Source organism: Nyctereutes procyonoides, unplaced genomic scaffold, assembly GCF_905146905.1.
Source record: "Nyctereutes procyonoides isolate TBG_1078 unplaced genomic scaffold, NYPRO_anot_genome, whole genome shotgun sequence".
Taxonomy (NCBI): Eukaryota; Metazoa; Chordata; class Mammalia; order Carnivora; family Canidae; genus Nyctereutes; species Nyctereutes procyonoides.
Genome location: NW_026575121.1, coordinates 15,683,446 through 15,697,161, shown reverse-complemented (window position 1 = coordinate 15,697,161; position 13,716 = coordinate 15,683,446). Strand labels below are relative to the sequence as shown.

Below are 13,716 nucleotides of genomic sequence, written 5' to 3'. Positions count from 1 at the left end.
AACCGAATTTTTAAAGCAAATATTTTAGCTTCATTTTCTTTCCAAGAGTTAGCGTTACGAAGTGTGCTCAAGTGAACTATTCTTTCTCTTCAACAAAATTAGCACCATCCCCCAAGCTTTCCTTATTCTGCTAGCTCAGATGCTGATTATGTAGGATATGAGTAATTAGTGGAAATAGAATGCACCTTTTTGTTTATCAAAAGTCAAAAAAAATTAAGCAAATAGATAAAGATGTTGATAAATATCTTCTTGTGCATTCATGCTTTTAGAAGATGGTCTTCATTCTTTTTTATAAAGCATTTTGGGGAAAGGAGGGAAGGAATAGAATCATTGGGGGAAGAAGAATACCTTTGTGCACTTTGTCCTGAAAATGTTAGGATCTGAATGAAGATTCTCCACCCTGGAATTTAAAGCAACAAAGCAATTTATACATGAGACACCAGATGTTATCGACAGTTGGTTGCCATCTTTGTTTTTTTTATCTAAACTCCTCATTTATTAGTCCTACTTTCAAATTTATTTGGAAATTTGATTTTTCTTTTGTCTTACAGTTGTTGAATACAGATTCTGAAAGGATGGGAGAATGTTGCTTCCATTTACTATTCAGTAGATATTCTTTTTAATATTAGGCTGTTGCCGATTCTCTCCTTGCTAACCAGTTGATGTTTTCAGTAATACAGCCAGCAGAGAACCCTCCTCTGTGAATTGCCGTCTAGCTCTGTAATGGTCTTTGAATAACTTGAATCTTTGTTTGACTTGTATACTTAACATTTACTAAACTGGTGGATGCTATAAACTATCTTAAACTCCAGAATTCTAAATCTGAATTTTTATTGCTCATGAATAAAGATCAAGATTGATCCAGCTGGTTGTTGTTAGATCAGAGAGTTTTCTTGATATATTAATCCTAGCAGTTGCTGGCTATTTAGATATGTCGTATCTAGCACTGGAAAGCTTTTTCCAGTCTTTACAGATTATAGAGGTAGATGATGCTTGTGCTGATCAACATTCCATATGGGCTGCATGTCTAGTTTCACAAGAAAGGAGCATTGTGAAGAGGGGATGTAACCAGTGGGAGTCGGGAGCTGAGAGTCCATAGAAGCGATGCTATTCCCCACATGGTCATTGCTGTCACGGGGATGGAGGGATAGAAGAGAGAGTTCACTACTAGGGTACTTGAAAAAATAAATAAAAACAAAGCCAAAGACAGCTTTTATGTTGTCTTGGTCGTACAAGATAAAATTATTAAATTTATGAAAGTTTGCTACTTTTACTCTGGCCTTATCCACTCAAGATGATAGTATGAAGGAAATTATGGACCAAAGGTAGCTTAATAAATCAGATTAACATTCTCAATATATGTGAATACAGACTGAAAGATTCTAAATGTCCTTATTAGCATGTAAAAAATAACTGTGAACTGGGATTATCACTAGGTTATATATTTGCATGTAAATATATATATTTATATAAGTATATATACACAGGGACATTTATATGTAAAAACATACATACATATATATATATACACACACACATGCATGTATATATATGTTTTCATTCTGTGCTCCTGTTTGGATTCATTTGATCAACTTTTGAGCTTTGGGCACTTAAGGGCTCACAAAATGGCAAGCCTAGACCATTATACTCCTCTGAGTTCTAGCCAGGGCTGCTCAACGGTTTATCCACCACCAGGGGATAGGAAATTCATTCTTGGGAAGCAAAAGTATCTGGCTGTTTTTATGTGTAAAGCATAGATATACAGTATGTGAACATATATATGGTATACTTATGATTTTAAAATTTCATAGATGCATATGCTTAGGAAAAAAAATACCTAAAAATGCTCTTGAGCCAGCAATGATGAAAGAAAAAGATCAAGAGATACTTTTGTACACCTTTATCCATCTACATCCTTTGTGGGCATTTTTACTTGGATGCTCCTTAAAAGCTTCAACCTCAACTTGTGCAAAACTGAAACCAGGCTCTTTGCATACTGCACTGCACCTGCATCTGTTTCTCTATCTTTCCGTTAACTTCAATCCATTGCATCACCTGGGTCTCTGTGCCCCCTCTGTCCCATTGTTGCCATCCCCGAGGCTCTGCCCTGGGTCAGGCTGTTATCTCTCCCTGCCTGGACTGTTGTTAGGGGTTTGTGAGTTACTCTTCCTTCTTCTGTTCTTTGCCTTGCCTTTTTTTTTTTTTTTTTTTTTTTTTTTTGTCTTTTATCCACACTGTGCTAGAGGGAGCCTTCTAAACTGTGGGTCTCATCATCTCTTACCCAATTTAAAAACTCCCCAGTTCTTAGGGATCAAAATCTTTCTACTACTGCATGGCATACCTTTCCTCCTGTTGTCTGGTCTTTTCCTGTCTTCCCAGACTTATCTTTCTACTCTCTATTGTCTTCCTCAACACACACTTCTTTTTCAGAGTCACTCAGCCTCCTCATATGTGTCGTTTTCTTCCTCATCTGTGGCCTTTTTCAAATACTGCTCCATCTGCTTGTGGTATAGCACTTCTAAAGTTTCTTCTTCCCTTCCTCTCTGTCCCATACAACTTCCTGTCTACCAGTGTTCAGTCCAGGTGTCTAGTCCTCTGAGGCATGCTTTGTGATTGTTTTAGTATACTGTTGGTCACACCTGGGTAAATGTCCCTGTGTGTGTGTGTGTGTTTATGTTTATTGTGCATGTGTATTTCTCCCCCCACTAAACACTTCTTGAGGAACCAAACCTGTGTCTTATTTTGTTGTTGTATCTCCAACTCCAGCATCTACTAGGCATTCCATAAATACGTGCCAAATTAAAAAAAAAAAAAAGGAACAAATGCCTGGGGTTAAGTACTACTATATAGACTTTCGGGTTCTTCTGTTTTCTCAAGTGTTTGTCATGTATTTTCCCCCATAGAATGTTGCATAATAGATTGGATTAAGTTTATACTTTCTTTTCAACAAATGCTAATGACTTGAAACAACAATACTTAGAGAGTAGCTTTTCAAGTATTTAAGCATTTGCGATTCAAAAATAGAATTAACTAATTTTACAATTCATTTACTTCTTACCTACAAAATACAATATTAACATTATGTAAATAGACATATTATCAAAATATTTTTAACTGTTTTTTTCTCCCTCTCATCTTGTCTAGCTAAAGGACACGAAATCAGCAGATCAGAAAACAACACTACTTCATTTTCTGGTGGAAGTATGTGAAGAAAAGTATCCTGATATCCTGAATTTTGTGGATGATTTGGAACATTTAGACAAAGCTAGTAAAGGTTTGTGCTTTTATAGAAAACATTTTATTGTGCTGGGTCTTCAGTTAGTACATAAAGACAGAAAATAATGCCTTTTATTTGAACATACTTGATACTTTGCCACAGTGTTTTCATACTGAATCTGTCATTCTAAAAGCAGAATGTTGTAGGACATTTATTTTATGAGTTGTCATTATTGGAACTCTGAATTTAATTTGTTTTATTACATAACAAGGCCCTGAATTTAAAATATAAAAATATACTGTTGTGTAGTTTAAACCTTATCAACACCTGCCAGCCCCACCCCCTGCTGCTCAGCTGCTTCCACCGTAGCCATGGTGATGCTCTCTTGATTCAGTATCCTTCACTTGGGGGCTATCATTGTGTCTGGGCCACGCCCCAGTAATCAATGTCCCCACTTAGCCTGAGTTCTAAATCTATCTCCACCCACACCAAAGATAGAGACTGCATCCTTTGTCCTAGTAGAGCCTAAACTGCCAGAAATTCCATTCAGCCCTTTATAATGCCCAGATATCTAATCTTCTGGTTCCTACTGGATTTAGATCAGGTTTAAAGGATCATGATAGGATAGGACCTGTTATTAATAGCTCGTTATGAATATAATTTAAATGCAATTTTTGACCACTTGAAGAATCCAATTTTTATATATCGATTCAATGGAAAAAATTTTATTTGTTCCAACAACCAATTTATGAATACATGAATATATGCATGCATACATACATGCATGCATCTTGGAAGACAACTCATTTGAAATGGTGAGCTATCTGTATTGTCATCGTGTTGAAAACTGGTCATTAGAAATGTCAGAGTATTTTTGTGATGTTTATTGTCTTAAAATTGGAATTTGTCAACTTAAGAGCGCTTCCCCTCACCCCCATATTTCAGTGAATATTCATTCTTTAAAAAAGTCACCTTTGTCATTTTCTACTCCCTTTAAGTTGTTTCTTCTGTAAGACGGGGATTGCAGCACTCTATCTGCAGAGTGGCATTGTGGTTGGATGAGATGGTCTTTGACATTTTTCCTGAGATGTATGTTTCTTCGAAGTATGTATCTCATACAGCCAGCTGAGGTGAGGGTGGTGGGTAGTTAGAAATACTTAGTCTGAATGTTTAAGACCAAAAATAGGCTTTATACTCTATGCTCCTGCATGCTTAATGTTGTAATGATATTGGAATTAGTTACTTCGCCCTTGTGCTACCTACCTTAGAATGTCCTCGGAATAAGAATATAGTGACCTAGGGGTGGTGGAAGGGGAGGAGGGCGGGGGGTGGGGGTGAATGGGTGACGGGCACGGAGGGGGGCACTTGACGGGATGAGCACTGGGTGTTATTCTGTATGTTGGTAAATTGAACACCAATAAAAATTAATTTATTAAAAAAAAAAGTAAGATGGCAAGCATAAAAATAAAAAAAAACTGGAAAAAAAAAAGAATATAGTGACCATATATATGGGTGTGAGTGTTTTAATGGAATTTAAAAAGGGAAATAATTAAATTATTTTCTTAAACAATGATTGGTAGGGCAAAAGTACATGAGGGGAGCAGCATTAAAAACAACTCAGTGATACTCAAAATAGCTTTTAAGTGATTAATTCATTAATTCAGGGAAGGTAACTTCTCTAAAATGAGATTTCGGAAATTTTGGAAAAAATTTAAGTAAACAGGCCAAAAGAGAATTGAAAGTGATGAATGGTAAGCATGATAAGTAAAAGAATAGTAGATGAAAAAGTTACTCTTAATACCTTGAAATATAGAGAAAGCTCTTTTTTTGGAGAAAAGATAGCGGAGTGGAGTGATAGCTTATCAACATTAGGTCCTTGGGAAGAATTAAATCTATGTGAGCATTTTATGATAATGACACTTTGCATTCCTTGACCACTTCACCATTGTTTCCTCCTGGTTCTAAAACTGAGCAGTAAGCTGGAACATACTTCTTTTCAGATGTATGTTTTAGTATAGAATTTATTTTCCAGCAGTTTTGCTCTAAATTAAGTTTTTAGAATATCATTTATCTATTTTGACTCACTTGATTGTACTAAAATTCTGTATAAGTATTTCATTATTTTGCCTTTGAAAACAAACTTTAATAAGGGCTTGTAGAGTTGTAACTTGGTAATTAGGTACTTCTGTTTGTTTTCTTTTTTAATGTTTCTATCGGGGGCATCTAGGGCCTTGGAGGTTTTTCATTTCCATCTGTCTTAGCGGAGGCATGCATATGTGTATAGGTCAGCAGATCACATGAATGTGTTTCACCGGCAGCAGTCAACTAGATATTTGAAAGAGAAAAGCCATCACTGAGATGTAGCAGATATAGATGGATATAGATTTTTTTATACAGTATAAGTGGTTATTGAGTATAATTTCTTCATGTGATTATATTATCCTATTAATGAGTGAGATTTTAGAGGAATGAGTATAATAGTTTTCTATGAAATAAGTCTGAGTTTGCTTTGGAAAATTTCAGTGGCTTTATATTATATATCATCATTTAAAAGTTTCCGTATTTGAAGTCTCCTCAGTGAGCTATCACATGAATTAAAAAGTACCTTTGTTTTTGAGACATAACAAAATCCTGGCCATTAAGTCCTCGTGGATCAGCAGGGGGATCTTTCAATGCAACTAATGAGCTTACCCGTATGACAATTTTCAAAAATCTACTTCATTAAGGCTGTTTCTTTTCTAAGAGATAATGGCTTACAGCTTTTCTGTTGTATTTCAGTGAAAATATTTTGGGTCATTATTGTATTTCTATATACCATTGCAATATTTCTTCCTTTTTTTTTTTCCTGGTCTTTTAAGGGTTGAATACATTGTTCTCTTGTCTAAACAGTTGAAGTTAATGGACTCTAATCTGTGAAGGTTTTATTGATTATTTCACATTAACCTGCCTCATTATTAACTTGGAATGGTATTTTATTAATGAGTAGAAAATATGACAGAACTCTGGGGATTTGGGGGAGCATATTAAAGTAAAACCAATATAAGTTTATAAGTGTCACCTTGTTCAGCCTTGTCTCTTTTAGGGTCATCGTATCTCTGCTGTATATTTATTTCTCTTCTTGCCTAGATAGTCTGAATTCTAGGGATGCCATGCAAGTCCAGTCTGTTACTCATCTCTTCATTTGATAAGCATGTGTTGTTTGTTTGATAACTCAGTGTCCCCTGACACTGTGCCCTTGTCTTGTCGCTGGTCCAAGGTTTGGTTCCTGCATTATGGTGCAACCCAGGTGACCATACTGGCATGTCCTCACTGGCTCCTCTTGCATTATTATAATATAATCCTTTACTTCCTCCTCCTCTTCGATTCAGTCTCTTAGTATTGCCAAGTGTTATCAGACTAATCCTGAGCCCTTCTTTTCCTTTCTCCCATTAACTCCTTAGGTGATCTCTTCAGTTTCCAAGGGCTTAAATACCGTCATTCCATTAATGACTTACAAATCAGCACCCCAGTCTGCCCTGCTAAGCTCCCCATGTGCATACCCAGCAGGGTCTTTGCCATCTCCAGCAACACCACAACCCAGAGACCATACTACACCCCTAAAGCATGGCTTTTAATTCCTCTCCTTCCTGTAACCTCTCCTCCCCAAATTTTACTTACTTGAGAAAATCCTTCTTAGCACCCTTTCTTTTGATTTCCTTCTTCTCATTCACCTGGTCCCTTTCCAGCCTTCAAGTCACCTAGAGCCCTGTGGTAAGTTCTAAGTTAGATCTATGGCAAGTGGCGGCTGCAGCCTAGAATGTTGCCTCATTGCCTCCTTCAGCAGGCAGCTTAGTGTAAATGTCACCTTCCCTCTGGTGCTTTTTCCTGGCCATTCTGAGGAGCCTTACCTAAGCTACGGTGTGCTCTACTTTTTCCTTCAAGATAGATTCATGTTTTCCAAAAAATCTGAGACCTCTCTCAGAGTCCAGGTTAGAGACTATTCCTGGAACTACTGAAAGAGCTGCCAGAGAAAGAGCTGACTTCCTTGTATTGTCAGAGTGGATTTAATGGTTCCCCATTTCTGATGTTTTTCACTTTTTTCCATTTCCACATGGTTGGCTTTCAGGAGCATTCTTTGATATCCTACATTTGATATTTGTCCTCTCCATTTTATTGACTTCTCTGCTTTTAAGATGATTTGTTTGCTTTTAGCTAGTAACTCCTTGATCTGACCCAAATATTTGTCTACTCAAATACATCACCAATTCCAGTGCCTTGTGACTTTCCAACATTTGATGATAAATGGCTTACTAAATACCAAATGTTTATCTTTTATTCACCTACTGTGAGCACTTAGAACGCTTCATTTCCAGGTGGCTGCCACCTGGAAATGCGTAGTGTTTGAAAATTCAAATTCAACTGCTGTAACAGGCAAAAAGCATTTTCAAAGGCTCCCATTAACCTTCTTATACTATATGCTTCTAAAAATGCCAATTAAAATGTATTAGTTTGATGTATATATTTTCAATATTCAGGATTAATTATTCAATTGCATTTTGTACATTAAGTGTATACTGTAAATACATAAAAATACTTGTGCAATAGACTTAACATAAATAACATTATGTTACTTGAAACCGTTATATCAGGGAAGTCATAGGTTGGGGCCTCAAAATTTTGTGAGATAAATAATTCATCTGGTATTTCAGGTCAGTTGTAGGATATTAGAGTTTTATGAAAATACTCATTTGTGTGCATTTTCGTCAATATAGTGAAATAATTTAAAAGAATAAAGTGGGGGGCGTTTATAATAAAATAATTTAGAGAAGACAGCCACATAGAGTATCACTTTAATTAAATTGTCAAGAAAGAACACAAAAATATATTCTGGTAGAAGCTGAATTCTCCTTTGTGTCCAAGCCTTTTCCTATGTGGATTCTTAATCCTTAGTCTCTCAGATTGTGATTGAATGTGGAGGTAGGTGTTTAAAGAGGCGATTAAGTAAAATGAGGCTCTAGGGTAGAACATAATCCAGTGTGAATTGTATCCTTATAAGGAGAGGAAATTTGGACAGATAGACACCAGGGATTTGCACGTACACAGACTGACAATGTGAGGACACAGCAAGAAGGTGGCCATCTGCAAGCCAAGGAAAGAGACTTCAGAAGAAACCAAATCTACTGACACTTTGATCTTAGACTTCAGAACTATGAGAAAATAAGTTTCTGTTGTTTAAGCCACCCAGTCCATGACATTTGTGATGCAGCCCTGGCAAGCTAATAGAATACCCTAAGGCACTTCTCTTGCTTAGAGTTTCTTTCTTTCTTTTTTTTTTTTTCTTCTAAACATTTTATTTATTTATTTATAAGAGACAGAGAGACAGACAGACAGACAGAGATAGGCAGATGGAGAAGCAGGCTCCATGCAGGGAGCCCGACATGGGACTCCTGGATCAGGCCCTGGGCTGAAGATGGTTCTAAACAGCTGAGCCATCCGGGCCCCCCTGCTTAGAGTGTCTTTGACAGTAGAATAGAGTACGTATGTGGAATGATTTTTTTACTGGATCAGATCACTTAAACAGTTAAAGACCTGCTGTGTTAGGTGTTCACTAGTAATCAAGTTTGGGAAATCAAAGGTTCTTGTACAAACCATGAATTATCACATGACTTTATGTAATTATAAGTATGCCTCAATTCCTTTTTTGAATAGACCTAACATAAATTAGTACATGTATAAGGAAATATTGAGGCAATCTAAATAAATATATTCATGAGTATTCACATTTAATTTCAGGGTTAGATCTATGGTATCTCCTAGATTTTATTTTTGGAATGAGTTTGTTTATACTGGTATATTAAGTTTTTGTTCTATTTTGCCTTTTTTTTTTACTTGCTGTATCCCTCTGTATATTTCTTTACCACCTACCTCTCTTTTGCTACTTTAATAGTTGTAATTTTATTATAAGCAAGTAGTCAATAAAGGCTAGTAACACTCTGAATTATCTTTTGACTCTTTTCTGAAAGGGAGGTGTGGATGGATGGTTGTACCTTTTTTTGCATTGTCCTTATAGAAATAGTGAAAACAGGATACCTGGGTGGTTCAGTGGTTAAACGTCTGCCTTTGGCTCAGGTCGTGATTCTTAGGTCCTGGGATCAAGTCCTGCATTGGGCTCCCCTTGAAGAGCCTCCTTCTCCCTCTTCCTATGTCTGTGTGTGTGTGTGTGTGTGTGTGTGTGTCATGAATAAATAAATGAAATCTTAATTAATTAAAGTTTATATTGTAGACTTGCACATAAGGTTGTATTGCACGGTTTCTCTGTGCGAATATAAACTAATTTGAAAAGCAGCGTAATGGAATGTAGAAAGACCATTGCCAAAGTCCCCAGAAGGATTAAGGATTCTCTAGACTGACATTGAAGAACACTAGGCGTGAAGGAACTATACTTCCAGCTAAAGATTGCTTTTTGAGATACTGAGCTGAGAACATTTCCTGAATCGGCTGCTGCTGGGGCTGATAGATGATGATGAAGAAGAAAAACACATCAGGAAGACCCCTCTCTATCTTTTTGGAGGTTAGCAGACTGAAAATGGCATCAATACAGCATTAATCTTTTCAAGAAACTAACAGTTTACAGTGTTTGCAGATTTGGGGCCAGCTGCAGATTTGAAATAGCTACTGGAACAATTCTATCAGTGTCACCCGTGAGCCCTAGCTAACATCAAGTAACAGGACATCAAGTAATAGGGCAGGATCAACAGTGACAACCAAGGTCTTAGAGTTCTCTTAGCTGGCTGACTGCAAAGCCATCTAAGTTTACTGCGCCTCAGTTTTGTAACAGGAAGTGGAAAATTATAAACAAGGTGGATGAAAGAAAATTTCAGAATGAGAGCTTTCTGAAGGATAGCTTCACATAACAAATCTGTACACTCTGAAGAAGCCTAAGCAGTGGATGGAACTAACTCCCTCACCGCAATCTGCTGAATGTCATTGCTCACTAGGTTGACAGGTAGCCAGCTGGTTGAAGAGGCATGGGGTGGCTCAGCTGCTGCAGGTAAAACTGCCAACTGCTCCCCAGAAACCAGGCTGTACACAGCTTGCAAAGTCTTGAAATAATAGTTGTGTTAGTTTCGTTGGGCTGCCATAACCGATTACCACACGCTAGGTTCCTTTAAACAGTAGAAATGTAGGAATTTGTTCTCTAATTATTCAGGAGTACAGAAGTCTGAAATCAAAGTGTTGGTAGGATGAGTTATTTCTGGAAGCTTCTCAAGGAGGAGGCATCTCATGCCTCTCTCTTAGCTTCTTCTGGTAGCTGCTAGCAATCCTTGGTGGTATCTTCTCCTCCATGTCTCTCTCACCTTTCTTTGTAAAGATACTGGTCATTTGATTTAAGGCTCACCCTAAATCCAGGGTGATTTCATTTCGAGATCTTAAACTGCTTCCTTGTGCAAAGATCCTATTTCCAAATAAGTCACGTGCTGACGTGCTTTGTGGCCATGGATTTGGAGGTGAGAGGGAGGCTGATTAACTCCCTCTAGTCATCCTTGTTCTCACTCCCATAACTGCATGGAAATTAGCACCATCTGAGTGTCATGAAATGGTGAAGTGCAGTCACACAGATAGACATATATATATGGAAAGTATTTAGCATTATGTTGCGAAATGTTTGGTTGTTTAAGGGTTATTGTTGATGAGCTTATGAAATACTCTTTTCTTTCATCGTTACATGCATTACATGCAAATACTAAAGCAGTTAAATCCATGGGACACCTGGGTGGCTCAGTGGTTGAGCATCTGCCTTTGGCTCAGGGTGTGATCCTGGAATCCTGGGATCGAGTCCCACATCAGGCTTCCTGTAAGGAGCCTGCTTCTCCCTCTGCCTATGTCTCTGCCTCTCTCTCTTTCTCTCTGTCTCTCATGAATAAATAAATAAAATCTTAAAAAAAAACAAAACTGAAATCCATTATATGCCTCTGAATTTAGGGAATTTTTACTAACAAGTAGTGACAGTTACAATAACTCCAATAAATCATTTCAGTGGGCAAAATAAAAATGTGATCCCAATTAGATCATGGAGGCATTATATTATGGGGGAAGCTGTTGTAGTCACAAACTCTCAATTTAGATGATTAGGAATCAAGCCCCAGCTCTGCCCATTGCTAGAAGTAAAACCTTGGATGAGTTCCTTGTCCCCACTGGGTCTCAATGTTCTTACCTGTAAAATAGGGATAATAGCTAAACTTAATTCAGAAATTTGTTGTGAGTTTATAGGTTAATATGTGTAGATCATTATAAAGCTTGAATAGCATACTATAAGAACTATATAAATATTTTCTATATTTGCTATAGGTGTAGCTGTTACTTTTCAGTGATTATTTCTTGTTGACACATCTGCTTATTCTATCATTAATGATGCAGATAAACATGAGTCTCTGTGAATAATATAATTACATAATTTTAACATGTATTCTCAATAGTTACTTGAACAGATTCCAACTGTGTCTTGCCTGAAACTTATGCAAGCTTTACAGTTTCTTAGATCTATGTTATTGAAAAATGTATTTACCTTTCTAAAAATTAAAGACTGATATACATGTAGGAAACTGTACAGATTATAAATGCGCAACACAATGCATTTTCACCAGTTGAGCACACTAGCAAAGGGAATGAAATTTGGAAAATGAGTTCAATTTTCCTTCAGCCTGAGTCACTATTTTTATTTCCTGTTTTGAACTTTGATAATAAGATTTCTTTTGAAAGAGAGCTTCTACTATTAAAAAGCTATATAAAAAGTTGCTAGGGTCCAGCAACTCTTCAACAATTTGGAGCAGATTTTTTTCTGTAAGTGTTTGCATGTTATTTAAGTTGTTTTTTTTTTAATTTTTTTATTTATTTATGATAGAGAGAGAGAGGCAGAGACACAGGCGGAGGGAGAAGCAGGCTCCATGCACTGGGAGCCCGACGTGGGATTCGATCCCGGGTCTCCAGGATCGCGCCCTGGGCCAAAGGCAGGCGCCAAACCGCTGCGCCACCCAGAGATCCCTGTTTGCATGTTATTTAAAAAACAAACAAACAAACAAACAAACAAAAAAACAAATTTACCAGCCTGGAATTGTTAAGGAATTAGTTACTTGGAAATGTTTTCCATTTCCATGTGAAAATATGAAATATGAGCTAACACTTAAGATAAATGATACGTGATAGAAACATTGAAAAAGATATTTACCTTCATAGAAAAACCTAAAGAAGATATGTTCTCAATAATCTTCCCCTCTGCTCTCAGCAGAGGTCATCTTCAAGTATAGATTTAAAATTGATCAGCAGTGAGGCTCTTTTGTCAGTAAACATGTGTATCACTATTAGGACAGTTTCTCAGCAGCTGTCTGTCAAACTATGTATTTTAAGGAAAAAAAAGTACTAGTGTTCATTAATAGTTTGGGATATGTTTTGACCCCATAAGGAAAGAAATCTTTCCAAACAGTTTATTAAATTCTCACTGTACAAACAATGTGCTAGGCACTTGTGTTAGTAAGGATCAGACTTGACTTTGACAGGGAAAAAAAAAAACAGAAACAATGACTTAAAGAAGATTGATTCATTCATTATTTTAAGAGCCATTTAAGAGCCACAGTGAGTGCCTCTTCTGTCCAGGCACAATTTAGGATACTGTATAGAGCCATGAGGGCATAAGAAATGTATCTGCCCTCTTGAAGTTTACATTTTATGGAATGTATGCCAAAGGAAGAAGCCCATATATATTATGAAGGATGGTTAGCTCTGGAGTTCCAGGACAGGGTTTTGGTTTTGTTTTGTTTCACAGTTAAGGTCAGGTGGTCAGAGGACACCCCATAGAGAAGGTGGTCTTTGTGAAAAACGGTGAAGAAAGTGTGAGGGAGGAGGCAATGCAATTTGGGTGTCTGAGAGAAGCACTCTAGGCAGAGAGAAGAGCAATGTTTAAGTCCCAGGATATAGAAGTGAGACTGGAACAGAGGGAGGGAGGGCAGGTGAGGAGATAAGGTCAGAAAAGTAGTAGCAGGTTCTATAGGACAGATTCACCATTATACAGATTTGGACTTTACTCTGAGATGGGATGCCATTAGAAAGGTTTCGAGTAGAAGACTTGCATCTGACGTTTATTTTTAAAGGATTGTTTTGACTGCTGTGCTGGGGAAAAAATACAGAAGTACAAGGGCAGAAGCAGTGAAACCACTCAGATGCTGTAATAATCATCCAGGGAAGAAAGCATGTTGGCTAAGGCCAGAAGGAGATAGCAACAGTGGTGGGAAATATTCACGTTTTGAAGGTAGAACCAATAGTAGTGGGCGTGTTGGGTATGAGAGAAAGAGGAGTCACAACACCAATCATTTACTGAGATGTAGAAGCAGATTCAAGGAGGAAGATATGTTCCAATCTGAAAATGTGAGGTTAAGATGCCTATGAAATATTAAGGAAAGATATTTAACAGACAGTTGGAGTTTAGGGGAAAGATACTGGCAGGAAAAAAAAAATTTGCAATTCTT

At 37.2% G+C, this 13,716-nt stretch overlaps 1 protein-coding gene across 1 annotated transcript in view; it reads left to right on the top strand.

The window, feature by feature from the left end:
- The window catches only part of DIAPH3 (diaphanous related formin 3), a 489,880-nt gene that overhangs the window by 278,876 nt on the left and 197,288 nt on the right, over window positions 1-13,716 (top strand). The window contains exon 22 of the mRNA XM_055336191.1: window positions 3,145-3,274. Within this exon, the coding sequence (XP_055192166.1) occupies window positions 3,145-3,274 (130 nt within the window). The remainder of the gene's footprint in view (window positions 1-3,144; window positions 3,275-13,716) is intronic.